The 18,162-nt window shown below is 43.7% G+C and overlaps 1 protein-coding gene across 1 annotated transcript in view; it reads right to left on the reverse strand.

Moving 5' to 3' along the window:
• Positions 1–2,928: 2,928 nt before the first annotated feature.
• LOC115117890 (liprin-alpha-2-like) overlaps positions 2,929–18,162 on the reverse strand; it is a 92,932-nt gene continuing 77,698 nt past the window's right edge. Inside the window, exon 3 of the mRNA XM_065008331.1 lies at positions 2,929–3,168. Within this exon, the coding sequence (XP_064864403.1) occupies positions 3,157–3,168 (12 nt within the window). The 3' untranslated portion in view covers positions 2,929–3,156. The remainder of the gene's footprint in view (positions 3,169–18,162) is intronic.

Below are 18,162 nucleotides of genomic sequence, written 5' to 3' on the forward strand. Positions count from 1 at the left end.
TGTCATCAAGTAATATATTCAAGGCAATCCATCTTCGTTGAGGATCTATTTTAACTGATTGTACCTCAAGATCCAAATGATTTTTGAGTAGGATCATAACACCATTTGAATTTCTTAACCCATGCTGAAATACATTTTACCATCCCATTCTTTTTCCCAGACCACATCATCAGAAGTCGCTCTGGATAAGAGCGTCTGCTAAATGACTTAAATGTAAATGTAAATGTAAGACATTGAATGAGTTTCCTGAAGACAATAAATATGGTAATCCTTCTCCTTTAGCCATGTAAAAAACAATCAGCTTTTCTTATTATCAGCCAAACCATTGGAATTACATCTGGCAATACTATATTATAATTACATCTGGCTATAATACTATAATTACATCTGGTAATATTCACAGATCACCATGATGGGTAACATTTTAAGATACTGATCCTTGTCCTTACCATCATTTTTATACACTTATCCATCATTTGTACACACTTATCCATCATTTGTACACACTTATCCATACTAACGGTAAGTCATACCTTCAGTTGTCCTCCAATACCTCCACCACAAAAACAAAAAAACTATGAACAAAATACATTTACCCCCAAAAAGTCTAATCCCTATCCTAACCAGTTTCCCTAGTGGAGCATGGACCCCTAGTGTTGCTCCCAGCATGAGTCCATGTTGCACTTGGCAATTACTACACAAAAACTAATATAATGTATTTATTTTAACACTCTTATAATACAATTGTTTGTTACATGCAATATGTTTTGTGGACTTCACCTGACAGATGTTGCTCTCCGGTTTTGTAATGAAACAAATGTGTGGTTGAATTTATTCTGCCACTGTGTATTCTTATTGTCTCGACCTGGGGTCTATATATCACGGTGTCAAGGCATATGAACTAACAGGTTATAGGGCAAACAACGCAACTATCACAACACATAGGTTGTAATATGGCTTTTTCTGGATTGGCTTCCTCGGTGAATTTACTCCCTATTGTAATAATCAATATGAAGAGTTTTCTATTCCATTGTGATAGTATACTAGGGTATATCTTATTTTAAAAGTCGAGAACTGAGAGAGTATATCAGAATACTATGCAAATATTACATATAAAGCGAGGATATTAATCATTTCATTCAATTATACATGGAGCAAAATGGAACTATCGCTGGTTTCAATAGTGCGCCAGAGCTCAACTCTCAGATGATTTATTTAATGAAGGGAATAACACAGTAGACGATCTTCCCATGACATTACTCAGAGTATGTGGGAAGCATGCACGTGTAAATCTGTAGGACTGGAGTCTGATTGGATAGTTCAGACCTGCTCTTTTCTGTCCATGTCATCTCATGGGATGAGAGGAGGAAGCAGGGATGAGCCCTAATATTATGGTCGCCGTCTAAGTGACTCTGTGGTAAAGCAGATCCCCAGAGGAATTCTAACTGCAGTCGCTTGATCGCGCACACGTGCCTGCGGGTGCCGCCTTTTCACCTCTTAACACTTTACAAATCCCCATAAAGCTCACCCAGTATACTACTCCACCACTTTGACTTCCTAAATGCATAAAATACATCCCAAAGGCAAGTGTAAAAACGATGTAAAGCAACTTACAATAAAACGTATTATGGGTAGTATAACGTTGAGCAAACCGTGCTCATGCGCACATAGGGTTGGTTCCTAATTACACACCGAATTTGAAACAAATAATATGCCAATACCTTTAAACCATGTGATATGCTAATTTGACAATCATAACAATGCCTTTAGCACTATAAAAGACAAGCAGTGCTCCAAAAGCGCCCAAGCGATCAAGTTAGCCTAAACATAGCGAATGTCCTTTAAATAGAGCAATGGTCAGGCAATAAACACATCACATTCGTTTCGAGAAAAACGTAAATATCGACAATCAAACCCCATATTGAACCAACGCCCATCACATGGTCGCATTCACTGGCATGTCAACATTCGGAGGAATGGTAAAGGAACTTGCCTGGAATGTGTAGTATCTTGTCCCGTTCGGCGGGTGCACCTTCGGGGAGTTGGTCCCGGTGCTCATATCTGAGAAAATCATATTTCCTTCGAAGCAATCCAAAAGTGGTCAGTGATTTTAAAAACCGATGTAGCCTATTCAGAATATCTACACATCTGGGTGCTGCAAAGGATAACTTCAAACCTGTCCCGACCGAGGTCTCGTGGTGGCAGCACTCTTGGCACCGCACACCCACATCCAAGAGGGTTCAGGCAAGGCGCCGCGCAACGGTCGCAATCGAAAGATGAGACCCCTCTCTCTCTCCAGTTTCTTCACAACCGTTCAGACGCGCAGTGGACGCTGCTCTCTACAATGCAGGATGTGTTATCGATTGACCGGCTGAGAAAAATTCGGTGTAATATAACGGGGTCCATGATTGCCTTGCACTCGTCGCACAGCACAATTCTGACAGTGCCACGAACCAGTCCATCTGTTTGCCACGATAATCACCTCCCTCCTATCCGCCACTGCCTGCACCAGTAATTATTCTGAGCATCAGCGGGAGGCTAACCAATACCATATTGCCTCCAAAGAACACGCAGAGTGCGTTTACAGGGGAAGGAACCTCTCTCCCCTTCTCTATGTTCCTGTGAGAGATGATTGCATTCCTAAGGTATTCGTTTTCTCTCCAGAAAAGTGAGGAGCATCAGTGTCCAAGATGTGTGGGCTATTGATGTGCTAGATAGTGTGTACTCTCAGTCATTTCACTTATTACCAGCTCTCGATGTGTACTAAATGTGTACAGTGTTTAGGCTACCGTAAATTACAGCTGTATTACATGTACTGTACAGTAGGATACAGCTTCCATATCCCATCCTGAAAAAAATACTTGAAATATACAAAATTGTCCAAATAATTTATTTCCATACAAATGTATGCATTCCAAATACATTTACAAATCCTAACATCTGAAAATCTGTGTAGGCAACCAACAAACTTTGATTTGATTGCACTGTAGGCAACGCCCTCGTTCATTGTAAGGCCTGAGTGTGCGGATCTTGGCAGGCAGGAGCTGTGTGCAGTAATGACTTCACTGGGGACCAGCTAGCAGCACCTCCAGCACAGAGCACATAGCACAGCACCTCCAGCACAGAGCACAGCACCTTTCAGCTCTGCAGCTCTCCCTAAGAGAGATCCTTACAGAAGGAGAAATAGAAGGAGGGAAAAAGAGCAGGTGAGAGAGAGAGAGAGATAGAGGGATGGAGAGAGAGAGCGGGAGGGAGGGAGTGGGAATGGAGGGGGAGAGAGAGATAAAGAGAGAGATGGGGAGAGTAAGATGTTCAAGGGACGTTATGTGGGAGTAAAGGTCCAACCGAGTAGTCACACATAGAAAGGTCTTTCCTCCACATCTTCTTTTCATTAGAGGACGTGTAATCAAAGGTTATAAAACCGCAGCTATGTAGTATTACACTTGGTCTGCCTTCAACCAATTCCAAACCCTCAATCAGACCACTTGCTCAAAATCCATTTCCAGAAATCTTCAATATCTTCCATATTGATTTCTCCCCTGCTCCCTGAGTTCTCTATAAAAAGAGAACCGTTTCATTCATTTAAGATGAATGCGGCATTGACCAAGAGAAGCTTTTATCTACCATTTTATAAAGTGGAGGACATTTAGTTGCATAGACTTACTATGAGGGGGATGGCCTGGTGTGGCCTCATCCAATTTCCTCCCATCGACTGGCTCCTCTCTCTGGGCGAGTACAAACTGCCATTGTTGAATTATGTAATCCAATTCTATGGTCAAGGTACCAATAGTCCATTTACTGGACTTTATTCAATAAAACATTTAAGACTTATTTCTTTCTTGTTTAAAGGGATACTACGTGATTTTGGCAATCAGGCCCTTTATCTGCTTTCCCAGAGTCAGACTCGTGGATACTATTTGTATTTCTCTGTGTCCGGTATGAAGGAAGTTAGCGGTAGCTCACAAGCCAAAATCCCAAAGTATCCCTTTAAACCCAATGCGGACATCCTATTAGATTGTCTTGGTAGGCTTATTAACAGTGAATATTTATGCGTAACGCATTGCAACAATTTACTCTTAAAAGAACACTTAAAATTCAGATGTACTTGTTTGACTAACTCAGCTAATGTATTTGGCTCTGGATAAATAACGGTGAAAAACAGACTGTGGGTGACCTTGATTCAGTTGAGCATAGACCCATGCTAGAGGGATATGGCATTGAGGGTATCAAAGCATATGCTCTTCATATTCCAGCTTTTTCTTTAGTGCTACTAGCGCTACATTAGATCCTATGAACTACAGTTCAACAGTGTTAGGCCAATCATTTATGTTTCTGACCCCATCACTGGGAGCACTCCAAACCTCAAATCATTCATAGTTTGCTACACAGCAAGCCGGGGCCCAGAAATATCCTTTTGGTCTTGACCTTAATTGCATGATAACCCTCTTCAAAATGAGATTCTGTGTCAGTAGGCAGCTCAGACTTGGCGAATAATAATAGGATTCTGGTAATTACGGGAGCGTGTGGTAAGGCTCTGGTCCTCAGAGCCGTGAAATGCCTGTGGAAATGAGCCTTAATGGAGACACGATCGCGTCTTAGCCACCGGCTGATTCCCCAGGGCCTCTGCTCTAATAAGAAACGATGACATCCTGCTGAAGCTGCTGCAGCCATCAAGTTAAAGTCATGGAAATGGAAACAGGCAAAAGACAAGAGTTTTAAACATTATCTAATTCTCCTCTCTCCCCTTTTGTTTCCATCCATGGGGACCTGAATGCTGGGAAGTGGAACTGATGCTCCACGTCCTCTACCCCCTACACAGGGAGATGCCAGGAAAGAGCTGGGCACAGACAAGGCAGATGGGGCCTAGTATCCAGAGCTCTGATTGGATAATGAGCCTGTGCCTGAGCATTTAGTATAGATCCCAGGGGCGATAGGGGAGGAGAGAGTCTGTCTGTCTGGGCTGTGTCCTGAAGCATGCTGAGCCGCTCACCACCACATAAACACAACCAGCCAGATGTGTGTCTGTCTGTCTGTCCGTCCGTCCGTCCGTCCGTCTGTCTGTGTCGGTCTCGGTCTCTCCTCAGTCACTGTTGTCATGCTACACACTCTTACACTGGGATAAATACCAGTTAGTGTGACTTGAACTGCTTTGTCAGTTTGAGTCACACCTGTCTGAAAGAAAGGTGTTTTGATGGACAGTTGGCTCGCAGGTCTTGCATTGTTTCCTAGTGTGACTGTGATAGTAGCACTGTGCTCTGCACTGTGTACAGTATTGTGCTATGCTGTACTGGACTGAGCTGTGCTGTGCAAGAGTGAGGACATGCAGAAGGATCATGGGAGCCTGGGGTTACTAAGCCTGGCTGATCAGCTGTCATGCAAACAGACCTGTATGCAGTGGCCAATGCCATCATCATACAGATGTGCAGTGGGCCTGGCTTATGCCCGTGCGAGCTGATTGGCTGTTGAGACAGAGCGCTGAGCTCTCAATCCCCTGTGTGTCTGGCTGGCCTGCTCAGAACAGCATTGTTTAAGTCCTCATAGGAACACTGCAAATCTGACACACGATCGCAGACACACACATTTGATTACATTTGATTGCCTTAGAACAGTTTTACTGTGAATCAAAATAGGAGATAACTGCAGCACAGGCTATTGTCATGTAGTAAATGGTATTACTTTTGTAAATACTGCAAATATGCAGTAATAAAAGTGGTGTTGATTAAAAGTCAATACATACTGAAGACCCTTCATCTAGTCAGCTCCATTAAAGCAGAGCATGCCCAGAGAACAGCCCTGCTCGTTAAGACGAACACCGGAGTGTGTGTGCAGCGTATACACACACACACACACACACACACTCTGTTGGAATCCCTAACAACACATACACACACAAGGCTGTTTCATCAATCAAAGCTCAAACCAATCAATTTTGCGTTGACAGCTTGTGTTTGATCATCCCAATGCTCTAATCTTCGAGGCCAGCTGACAAGATAGTAGCATTGTAGTGTGTGTATCAGACTAAAGGAGAGAGCTGTGTTTTCTAACCACGGAGCACAGCTAATATGTCATTAAGCGGGAATTGTGCAGCGTTGCTTTGAGAAGGCCTTGTTAGAGACACATAAGAATACCTCATTAAAGTCTAAGAAGGTAGAACACATGATACACATTATGGTTTATGAGCTCCTATTCACATAGAGATAACCGAGGAAGAAATACAGAGGAAAATAGAATGTGGTCTCTTTCAGGTCTGATACTACAGAATACCTCAGAACACCTCCACTATGTTCTGTAATGAATCATCTACTAAAATACACTTACAAATTCTTACCTGTCACGTGATCGGTGTAGCATTCACAGTGAGGACTAGGCTATTCACGTTGATATTTTCGGAATCTAAAAACAGAATTAACATGAATAGATAGTTCCATAATTAATGAGGCATTGGACACCATTGATAAGACAACCATTATCTTTCAGACCGTATTATCAAACCACTGTTCCAGGATTTGATAACCGACACAAGCTATCGACCAACAATATTGATATTTTGAGACGGAGATTGGTGTGTGATTATTCCAGTTATTATCAATCAATCAATCCAATGTATTTATGAAGCCCTTTTTTTACATCAGCCGATGTCACAAAGTGATGCACAGAAACCCAGCCTGAAACCCCAAACAGGAAGCAATGCACCCAGATCATCTCAACGCAGCCCCCACGCTGTCCAGATGGATGACATGACACACCTGAGCTGAGGCCCCAGTGATACAATCACTATGGAAACCATCACACTCGGCATGCAGAGAACACCGATATACGCAAACACATATGAGAATGTGGCAACACAATATATATGCATGAACAAGTGAGAGACGTGTGGTAGGTGTGTGCGGGTTTGTGTGTTGAGATGAAGGTGTGTGTGTGTGTGTGTGTCTCTCTCTCTGCCTGTGTGTTTGTGCATCTGTGCGTGACTGTGTGTGAGCATGCAAACATGTTTGCGAAGTCATATTTTGCTGCAAGCTTCTTTGACCAAATAGCCACTTGCTTATGCAAATGTGTTGAAAATGAGGCACAGTACAGCAAGGAGAGGCTACAACACAAAGCAGTTATATAACTACTGGGGTATACTCCACTGAACTTCCAAGGCTATCCATCTAATATGGAACACTACCATTAAGCATTGATGGGGGGGGGGGGGGATAAATACATCAGGAACTAAATGTAAATAAGTGAAGACTGAAATATAAGTTTGAATATTAAAAACACAATTTCAGATTGTGACTGTACATTACTCATCTCATATGTATATACTGCACTCTATACCATCTACTGCATCTTGACTATGCCATTCTATACCATCATTCAATCATGTATTTCTTTTATGTACATATTCTTATTTATTCCTTTACACTTGTGTGTATAAGGTAATTGGTGTGAAATTGTTAGGTTAGATTACTCGTTGGATATTACTGCATTGTCGGAACTAGAAGCACAAGCATTTCGCTACACTCGCATTAACATCTGCTAACCATGTGTATGTGCCAAATCAAATTTGATTTGAATGTGGCACTTCAGCAGCACGCTGGTTTAACCATGGCATATGGAGCTGCTGAACGGCAACAGAGTACCCCAATTATGTGGTTACATAAACACTCCTACACCCTCTCCCCAGGGGGATTATTGAAATGACAGAAAACTATTCTGTGCAAAAACCACAAGCAATTCTGTAAGTCTGTCGGAGTTCATCTGCCCTCTCATGCGACGGAAATATACACGTTTGAAACCCAAACTGTCGGAGAGGATGATGTTGTTGGAAGATGATATCTACTGAGCTATAAGGAGCATTACTTCCAGCCAAACCACTCTAATCATCCAAATCTTATGTGAGACAAGCAATTCACCTTCAAAGGCATGTTTGCCGGCTGTATGACCGCAACGGCTTGTCAATTTCCGACTGTTTCTTCTCCTTCAGTTTTGTAAGTCATCCTCATAGGCAGAGGCAGGAAGCTACTGCACCGTGCTACAGAGTATCAAATCCTGATGATCTCCTATTACATAAAATACATCGGAGACACTCTTTACAACCTCTCCTCACGACATAAATAAACATGTAGTGAATCAGTATTACAGCAACAAAAAGAGACTTGGTCCATAAATACATATTCATTAGATGCGGAGGCATCTTTCCACGGATTGCAACATCTTGAGGAAAACCTCATCAAACATGTACATTAAATCATTGTAATTCAGGACAACATGCCAAGTTTTCCCCTTGCATTATTCAATGGTCGTACATATGTGACCACTCACTCATTCCAAAGCCACCCCCAGTGAGTCAAATGAAATCTCCTTGATCCTCCAACCTATCAGCAACCGCCAACATACAGTATGTCATGCATATACCAGAACTTGGCACAGTGTGGAATCAAATGGCATGATTGGATGATCCCGCAATACAGAGCAGGAGGTAAACCTCCAACAGTCAGTAGGTCATGGGGACGGGTCGGCTGCACGCCTGATATGCAGCACATGATAGATCTCTCTGGGGCGACAGACATGTTAGCATTAGCATTTCTACTGTCACAGTGCATAGAGACACACAGGGGAAAGAGACAGACATGCTAGCATTAGCATTTCTACTGTCACCGTGCATAGAGACACACGGGAAAGAGACAGAGACATGCTGGCATTACCATTCATACTGGGACCATACCCAGCACACAGTGTGAAACATAGGCAGCCTTAACAAGCTGACTGGAGACAGAGCCCGGCTTCAAGACGTCAGGCTGGGCTGTCGCACAGTACCGACAACAGCTCCCCAAAGGCCAGGCCTGTCAGTTAAGCTAGTACTAAGTCTGCACAGAGCCATCCACAGGGTGTAGAGGAGAAGAGAGACAGATTACAGAGAAGGAACAGATCAAAATATGCCATGAACAAGCTCCCTCGGTGCTTCACTGTGAGGAAAGCCTAGTGCCGTTATGAAAGCCTAGTTCCTTTATATTTCATGATGGAGCAGGACTCGCAGTGCAAATTGACTTGATAATACATACTAATGTTATATCTAGCAGAGCCCCCTCCTACCGCTAGCTCCTCTTGTCTGTGTAATGTGTAACTTCCTGTGTAATGTGAAGCAGCCTTCATATTGGCCTGTCAGTGTTGAGAGGACCCCTCCAGGCGACTGTCACACCGCCACCCTCCCAAATCAGACGTGTCAGTGCCTAATTAGGCCGTTCCCCACTCTATCGCTGCACGTCAAATCCTCTACTGGCTGTGCTGGGACGATCAACAACAAGTCACTTTCATGTTAGACTGTTTTTCTGCCAAATTAGCCCACAGATACCTTTCACAGCCATTACTGTACCGTATGCTTCCTCTGTCTCCAAAAACCCTCCCAGCGTTTTTGTAAAGTTCCACTGTCATGAGAATTATCCCCAAATGAACCAAGACAGACACCCAAACAATGAGTTACATGACGGTCGGCCAAAACAAAATGTCTGCCTTATCTGAGTGGGAGATGTTTAAGTCATGGCTATTGGCTAGGGCCAGACTTTTTCCTGACCATGTGACCTGACCTGACCTAGAACTGCAATGGAATATTGATGGTGTCAGCACAGGTACAGTGGTAAGGAAAAGTATGTGAACCCTTTGGAATTACCTGGATTTCTACATAACTTGGTCATAAAATTTGATCTGAACTTCATCTAAGTCACAACAATAGACAAACACAGTCTGCTTAAACTAATAACACACAAACAATTATACTTTTTCGTGTCTTTATTGAACACCCCACGTAAACATTCACAGTGCAGGGTGGGAAACGTCACGGTTAGGTGGCATTTTGGACCATTCCTCTTTACAAAATTGTTTCAGTTCAGCAATATTTTTGTAATGTCTGGTGTGAACCGTTCTCCTGAGGTCATGCCACAGCATCGCAATCGGGTTGAGTTCAGGACTCTGACGGAGACACTCCAGAAGGCGTATTTTCTTCTGTCGAAGATTTACTTCTGTGTTTTGGGTCATTGTCCTGTTGCATCACACAACTTCTGTTGAGCTTCAAATGGCGGACAGATAGCCTTACATTCTGCTGCAAAATGTCTTGATAAACTTGGGAATTTATTTTTCTGTCAATGATAGCAAGCTGCCCAGGCACTGAGGCAGCAAAGCAGTCCCAAACCATGACGCTCCGTCCACCATACTTTACAGTTGGGATGAGGTTTTGATGTTTGTGTGATGTGCCTTTTTTTCTCCAAACGTAGTGTTGTGTGTTCCTTCCAAATAACTCAACTTTAGTTTCATCTGTCCACAGATTTTTTTTGCCAGTAGCGCTGTGGAACATCCAGTTGCTCTTTTGCGAAATTCAAACGTGCAGCAATGTTTTTTTTGGACAGCAATGGGTTTCTTCCGTGGTGTCCTCCCGTTAACATCTTTCTTGTTTAGTGTTTTACGTATTGTGGACTTGTCAGCAGAGATGCTAGCATGTTCCAGAGATTTCCGTAAGTCTTTAGCTGACACTCTAGGATTCTTCTTAACCTCATTGAGCATTCTGCACTGTGTTATTGCAGTCATCTTTGCAGGACAGCCACTCCTAGGGAGAGTAGCAACAGTGCTACCAGTGATAACAGTAGCAACTTTCTCCATTTGTAGACAATTTGTCTTACTGTGGACTGATGAACATCAAGGCTTTTAGAGATACTTTTGTAACCCTTTCTAGCTTTATGCAAGTCAACAATTCGTAATCTTAGATCTTCTGAGATCACTTTTGTTCGAGGCATAGTTCATATCAGGCAATGCTTCTTGTGAATAGCAAACTCACATTGTGTGATTGTTTTTTATAGGGCAGGGCATCTCTAAGCAACACCTCCAATCTCGTCTCATTGATTGGACTCCAGGTTAGATGACTCCTGACTCTAATTAGCTTATGGAGAAGTCATTAGCCTAGGGGTTCACATACTTTTTCCAACCTACACTGTGAATGTTTAAATTATGTATTCAATATAGACAATAAAAATACAACAAGTTGTGTTTCATTAGTTTAAGCACACTGTTTGTCCATTGTTTTGACTTCGATCAAGATCAGATCAAATTTTATAACAAATGTCTGAAGAAATCCAGGTAATTCCAAAGGGTTCACATACTTTCTCTTGCCACTGTACGTACGTGGCCAGCCCTAACAGACAGCCGGGGCCTGTCACTCACTCACCCTGCTGCACAGGTGTGACATCACCAGAGCCCTGGTGGCTGGGTGGGACCTCATTGTACTGATGGGATGTGACACGGGTGGCACGCAGGGGCTCCCACGCACCTTTTCAAGGGTAAAGCCACCGCTGTGCTGTGACAGACGATGTGACAGGCATTTAAATAGAACCCACAGCTCCAAAGCTCAGCAGCTGTCTCAGTCTCCTGCTACTAAGACGACTGTGGTCTACTCACATCAATACAGCTCAATGAAACAGAGGACAACCACTTCTTTGACAATGGATTGAGAAGTGGTTTTGAAAATGCACCTAATTTTTCTTGTTCCCATCAATCCCTCCCTCCCTCCCCTGGTGAGCTGAAAGTCTCCCGGGGGGACAGATTAGAACTGATGCCAAAGGGCCAGGGAAGCAGGGCACGGCTACAGCACACATAGTGGAAGGATAAACCCACTCTGCCTCCCTCCCGGTCTCTCCATCTCCCTTCCTGTCTTTATCTCACCCTCACCCTCACCCTCAGCCTCACCGGCAGACATGTTTCATGTGTGAGTTCTTTGAGGTCCAGCTCCTGATGCCGACAAGAAAAAAAGCAGCACGGTTGTTTTCAGGGTTGGCTGTGTCTTATGTGGTGGTTTTGATGAATCCATTAATTCAGCATTTGGCTTGTGTGTGTGTGTGTGTGTGTGTGTGTGTGTGTGTGTGTGTGTGTGTGTGTGTGTGTGTGTGTGTGTGTGTGTGTGTGTGTGTGTTGCCTTTTGGGTCAAAGGTGAATGCAATCAAAAGGATCCTGTTTTCATTTAAACTGTACTATTTCAAAGCAGGTTGTGCAAGACAAGTGTTCCTAGTTGGCACTGAGCGAGAGGCCTAAGGGGATATTTTCAAGAACATACACTTAGTTAGTTGTTAATATGCAGTACGATGAACAAAGGCATTGCTGATGGGGAAATTCCCAAATACCTCTTACTTTAGAACAACAAAGATACGACTGATTCTGCTTGGAAGCTCAGTTGAAAGGCAGACATTTAGACATAGTGGTATGATTTCAAAGAATATGACTATGTTATGTTCACATACTGTGGTTAAGTTAAAAAGTTTCAATGGAACACCCCAGAGAGAGCTGAGGGTTGAGGAGACAGGAGATGGAGGAGATGGGTTTTAAAGACCCTTTACTGAGACATGCAGTGGTGGGGGTTTCCCTCTGGGTAACTTAGTCCTCAACCCCAATACCTGATCCCTGACAGACAAGAGAAGCATAGGGAAAAGCCTCCTGATGTCTCCCCCTCTCATCTCCCCTCTCTCTGACCCAGACACCTCCGCTCCATACGGGGGGAAGTGGGGATAAGTACACACAAATACACACACACACACATCAGGACTAGTGGATGTTATGCAACTGGGGAAAATCACACCCTTTGCAGCCTTGTGATGAAAATGAAGGCAATGCACCACATCCCCAGAAACACACTTATTGCGAGTGGGAGGAAGGTCCTCTGCTATGCTAGACAATAGGTTATATTGTGGCCTAACCCAACCATCCACAAACACGCCCGGTGTGCTTTAATAACGGTTTGACATTCAGCACTTGTAACACGCGGGGCGTTTGTTGTTGAACATACCGCTGACTGAGTTTCTCACCAGAAAATATTTACGCCGAGAGTTCAGCCAACACGCGGAGGTTACGGGAGAAATGACAAACAGGAACTAAATCAAAACCATCCGAGGAGAAACGCCGGGAAGAATTCCAGGTGGGAGTTTCAATCATATAACATTGCATTTCAAACACAAGAAGCAGGCCTCTCCAGTCACCATTTTGTTCCCCCAGTCAGCAGTTTCATCATAAGCAGCTGATGTAGGCATATAGGATGTCAATCAAGGTAGTCGGCACGGTCAATCACGTGTATGTGTGAGTGGGGCCAGCCAGCGGTTAAGTACAGTACTGTGAACATCAACTTCACACAAGGGGTGGTGAGACATACAGGACGATTAGCACCTAAGTGGGGGAGTCTGCCACTAAAATAAGGGTTCAAACCAATGTAAGTACTAGAGGTTACAGAATGCTATGGCCTATGATGTGTGTGCGCTCGCCATGCATCTACGTGGGTTTAGATTAGAGACACACAGACGATATACAGCAACCGCTGTACGCCCTGGAAAATCAACGGTCAACGCTCACGCCACACGTGCGCATTGTTCCAGCGTCTGAAACAGAAACCTGAATAAGCCCTGATGTGGGTTTCAAGGCCCAGTGCTGTAGACTCCCACCGTGTCGTGAGAAAGCAAAAAGGACAAGCAAGAAGAAAGAAAGAAAGAAAAAAGTAACGTCAAGATAAGACATAGCGAGGCAGTAGGCCTGTATCTCTTCAAGTTACCACACTGTCGGGTGTACGGCTATATTCTCTGTGGGTACGTACAGTCCATTTTGGGAGGTTCTCTCTGTTTCGTGATAGAGTAACAGATCCTACTGGGCACCAGTCCATGAAGAGGTCAACACCCCAGACCACGGCCCTTAAACCACAGCCACTAGGATCACCATGGCAACCATTAGATTAGCTCTCTGAGGGTTTGAACAGGCTTGATTGGGGGATTGACTCCTTAACATTGCACTGTGAAGGCAGCACAGTCGACACACTCTAAAGCCTAAGGCCACTGTTTAAATTCAGCCCCGAGGGCTGGACAGACGAGAGACAACATGGTAACTTAGTCTATCTCCAGGGACCTGAACCATACCGCATCGGACCGAACACCCCAGCACAGCCTCAAAGCCATTGCCACAGTTGGCCATTTCAACAGCCTGAACCTTTCACTTTGTTAGGTAAGCGAAGGGATTGGCTGGCGAAATGTAACCACGCTCAAATTCATAGACAGAGCTATGGATGCACGGATTGACAGTCTTATAAGATTGGTGTGATAGTAATATTTACAAACCATCCCACCACCCAACCAGTCAAGCCCACGCCAGGTGAATGTGCTCTTCCATCATGAGGCCAGCAGTTTAACAGCCCTGGCTTACTCTGCCTGAGCTAACGGATAGAAGGGAGTCATTGTAGTGGGCAGATGAGCAGCTATTTCCCCCTGTCTGTCCCTGTCAGGGTGGTGAGCAGCTATTTCCCCCTGTCTGTCCCTGTCAGGGTGGTGAGCAGCTATTTCCCCCTGTCTGTCCCTGTCAGGGTGGTGAGCAGCTATTTCCCCCTGTCTGTTCCTGTCAGGGTGGTGAGCAGCTGTTTCCCCCTGTCTGTCCCTGTCAGGGTGGTGAGCAGCTATTTCCCCCTGTCTGTCCCTGTCAGGGTGGTGAGCAGCTATTTCCCCCTGTCTGTCCCTGTCAGGGTGGTGAGCAGCTATTTCCCCCTGTCTGTCCCTGTCAGGGTGGTGAGCAGCTATTTCCCCCTGTCTGTCCCTGTCAGGGTGGTGAGCAGCTGTTTCCCCCTGTCTGTCCCTGTCAGGGTGGTGAGCAGCGTGAGGAGGAGTAACGGAGGTAAGATAGACGGGCACAAGGCAGTAGTATCAACTACAGGAAAAGGGGGGTGAACCTTGAGGGCTCCACTGAATACAATAGGCACCAATAATCACAATAACACACACTCTCTCTTGTAGAATTGTTCATGCCCTCTGATGCTCATTCATTCCCAGTGGGACGCACTACACAGGATGTTTGGGAGGATTTGTACAGGGCTAAGCAGAATTGCCATCATTATACTGATGTTGATAAACAAGGATGGAGAAATCACATTCAAAGTAACTTTAATTAAGATTGTCTCTTTGGTTACGACTCTTTGGTTACGGGTTCGACCCAATGGTGCGTTATTCTTCTAGGTCTTCTAGGGAAACAGAAACCAGGTGGATATCTGGGCTTAACCTTGAGCAGCAGAAACACAGTAGGAAATTGACGTGATCAATCTTCCCTGGCGCACTAACACGTCTTTTCATCCCGGGTGTTAAGCGTCTGTGGGCGTCTCTTCTTCTCCTCTGATTGTTTTTACTTTATTTGCAAGTTCAAGCTCATCAGTCTTCTGGCCGGATGTATGGGGGAGGAGGAACAATATCATGACTTTCTAATTACAGCCCCCAGCACCGAGACAAATGCTGCAGCTCCCGGATACAACAGCCTGCTTTTGGGACACAAATATGATTTCTGCTGCTTCTTCCTCTCGCTCTACCCCAGAAAGTCATTAAGAAATCAAATAAGGGGCAGAGGAAAGCTGGTTAGAGAGCAGCGTTGGTGGGGCGGATGGGGGCCCTAAAACGGGGCACAGCTGACACTTTGGGTGCTCCTGATATTTGGATGAGACATAGCACAGTTAAAGACCACATAACTATACAATTACACAACAAAAAGTGAACTAATTATTCCATAACTTGAAGTAAAACCTGTTGCTGTATTTATGATGAACGCCTGAGTAGCAAATGTCTTTGTTTTGGAAAAAGTTAATATGAACAAATCATGGCTAAGAGCCAGCCATCGATGCAAGAAAACAGTACAAACTATTGAACATCTCAGTTAGTCAACAAGCAACAAACAGTTTTATCAACAGCCAAAAAACGTGTTTTCACTTCCCCGTCCCCATCCCCGAAAAGTCATTAAGAGATTGGAGTAGCAGGCAGGCAGGCAGGCAGGCAGGCAGGCAGGCAGACAGGCAGACAGGCAGACAGGCAGCCTAATTCCCTAAAAGACAAGTCATCACGTCTGAACTTGAGTGATGGGAATGAAACACGTCCCCACTCGGTTTCACAGACAGAACAGTGTCCCCATACAGCCTATCCATTCTCCCCCATGTGGACTCACAGCACTAAGTCTCCTGAGCTGTCAGGGGGAGGCTGGGAGCCAATGGACAACCCACTTGATCACACTCATTAATTGGCCACCTGAAAGCCAGAAAAACACACAGACAGAAACACACACATGCATGCACAGGCACATGCACAAACACACATGCAGCCACACACACACACACACACACACACAAGCAGCCACACACACACACACACACACACACACACTGATGATGGCAACCTGCTCAGGCTATGACACAATGTCCCAATGTCTTGAAAGAAAGTGGTCTATATAGCCACATCACAGCCATTTCATTGCCCCATTATGCCCAATGGAATCAAACTCAACTGAACAAGCGGTGACATCCATCACTACTGCATGGGCCCCCAATTAGTCACCCTGGGCCCCCAATTAGTCACCCTGGGCCCCCAATTAGTCACCCTGGGCCTCCAATTAGTCACCCTGGGCAAGGCAGACATATTTCCATGTAGCCTACAGTGTAACCATACAACACCATGGTGAACCCATGGTGAAACAGAGACTGCCATTACTGTGGTTTGTAAATACTGTGTTGAGTTCCTCTGTGGAGATGAATGGAACAGGGAAATCATGCTTTGACACTGGATGGTCCGTTAGCCTGATAAAGAGCATTATGGAGTCTGAAGCACTGCACTGACAGTAATGGCCGTTGATTTATGGCCCTGATTTGCCCTCCGCAGTGAAAGCCAATTCATATTCTACTGACAGGGCTAACCTGGAGGTATCAAGAGGAATGGCTGGGGGGAATTATCATGGCTTCCAGTGGTGGATGGGTTGTCTCTCGGGATCAATGGATTCCCAATGAATCAAGGTGAAGAGATAAGCTAGCTAGAAGAGATAAGGCTTTAAACCGCCGTAGCATGGCAGTGTGATATCATGACTGTGGTGTTAACAGTGAGAAGCAGGGAGCTAATTACATTAGCTTGCATAATGTAGGCTGAAATCCCAGTTAGTCGCTGGCTGCATGTGTTTCTTAGGGAACAGCACCCTCTGCTGGACATGTGTGTTTATCACCATCACTCACTGGCATAGCATCTCAATGTTCTAGCTACCAGGTAAGAATGGGCTTGTGCTTCATCCTTACATCAAATATCCATTTCTCTAGTTCAATTGATTCACTTTTCACTTTTATACTTTAATACAGCAGAAAAGGCTACCTATACTTTAATTCAGCATAAAAGGAAACCTACAATTTAATTCAGCATAAAAGGAAACCTACAATTTAATACAGCATAAAAGGAAACCTACAATTTAATTCAGCATAAAAGGAAACCTACAATTTAATACAGCATAAAAGGAAACCTACAATTTAATTCAGCATAAAAGGAAACCTACAATTTAATACAGCATAAAAGGAAACCTACAATTTAATACAGCATAAAAGGAAACCTACAATTTAATACAGCATAAAAGGAAACCTACAATTTAATACAGCATAAAAGGAAACCTACAATTTAATACAGCATAAAAGGAAACCTACAATTTAATACAGCAGAAAAGGATACCTATACTTTAATACAGCATAAAAGGATACCTATACTTTAATACAGCATAAAAGGATACCTATACTTTAATACAGCATAAAGGGATACCTATACTTTAATACAGCATAAAGGGATACCTATACTTTAATACAGCATAAAGGGATACCTATACTTTAATACAGCATAAAGGGATACCTATACTTTAATACAGCAGAAAAGGATACCTATACTTTAATACAGCATAAAGGGATACCTATACTTTAATACAGCATAAAGGGATACCTATACTTTAATACAGCATAAAGGGATACCTATACTTTAATACAGCATAAAGGGATACCTATACTTTAATACAGCAGAAAAGGATACCTATACTTTAATACAGCATAAAGGGATACCTATACTTTAATACAGCAGAAAAGGAAACCTATACTTTAATACAGCAGAAAAGGAAACCTATACTTTAATACAGCATAAAGGGATACCTATACTTTAATACAGCATAAAGGGATACCTATACTTTAATACAGCAGAAAAGGAAACCTATACTTTAATACAGCATAAAGGGATACCTATACTTTAATACAGCATAAAGGGATACCTATACTTTAATACAGCATAAAGGGATACCTATACTTTAATACAGCATAAAGGGATACCTATACTTTAATACAGCATA

This window comes from Oncorhynchus nerka, linkage group LG23 (genome assembly GCF_034236695.1).
Source record: "Oncorhynchus nerka isolate Pitt River linkage group LG23, Oner_Uvic_2.0, whole genome shotgun sequence".
NCBI classification, from domain to species: Eukaryota; Metazoa; Chordata; class Actinopteri; order Salmoniformes; family Salmonidae; genus Oncorhynchus; species Oncorhynchus nerka.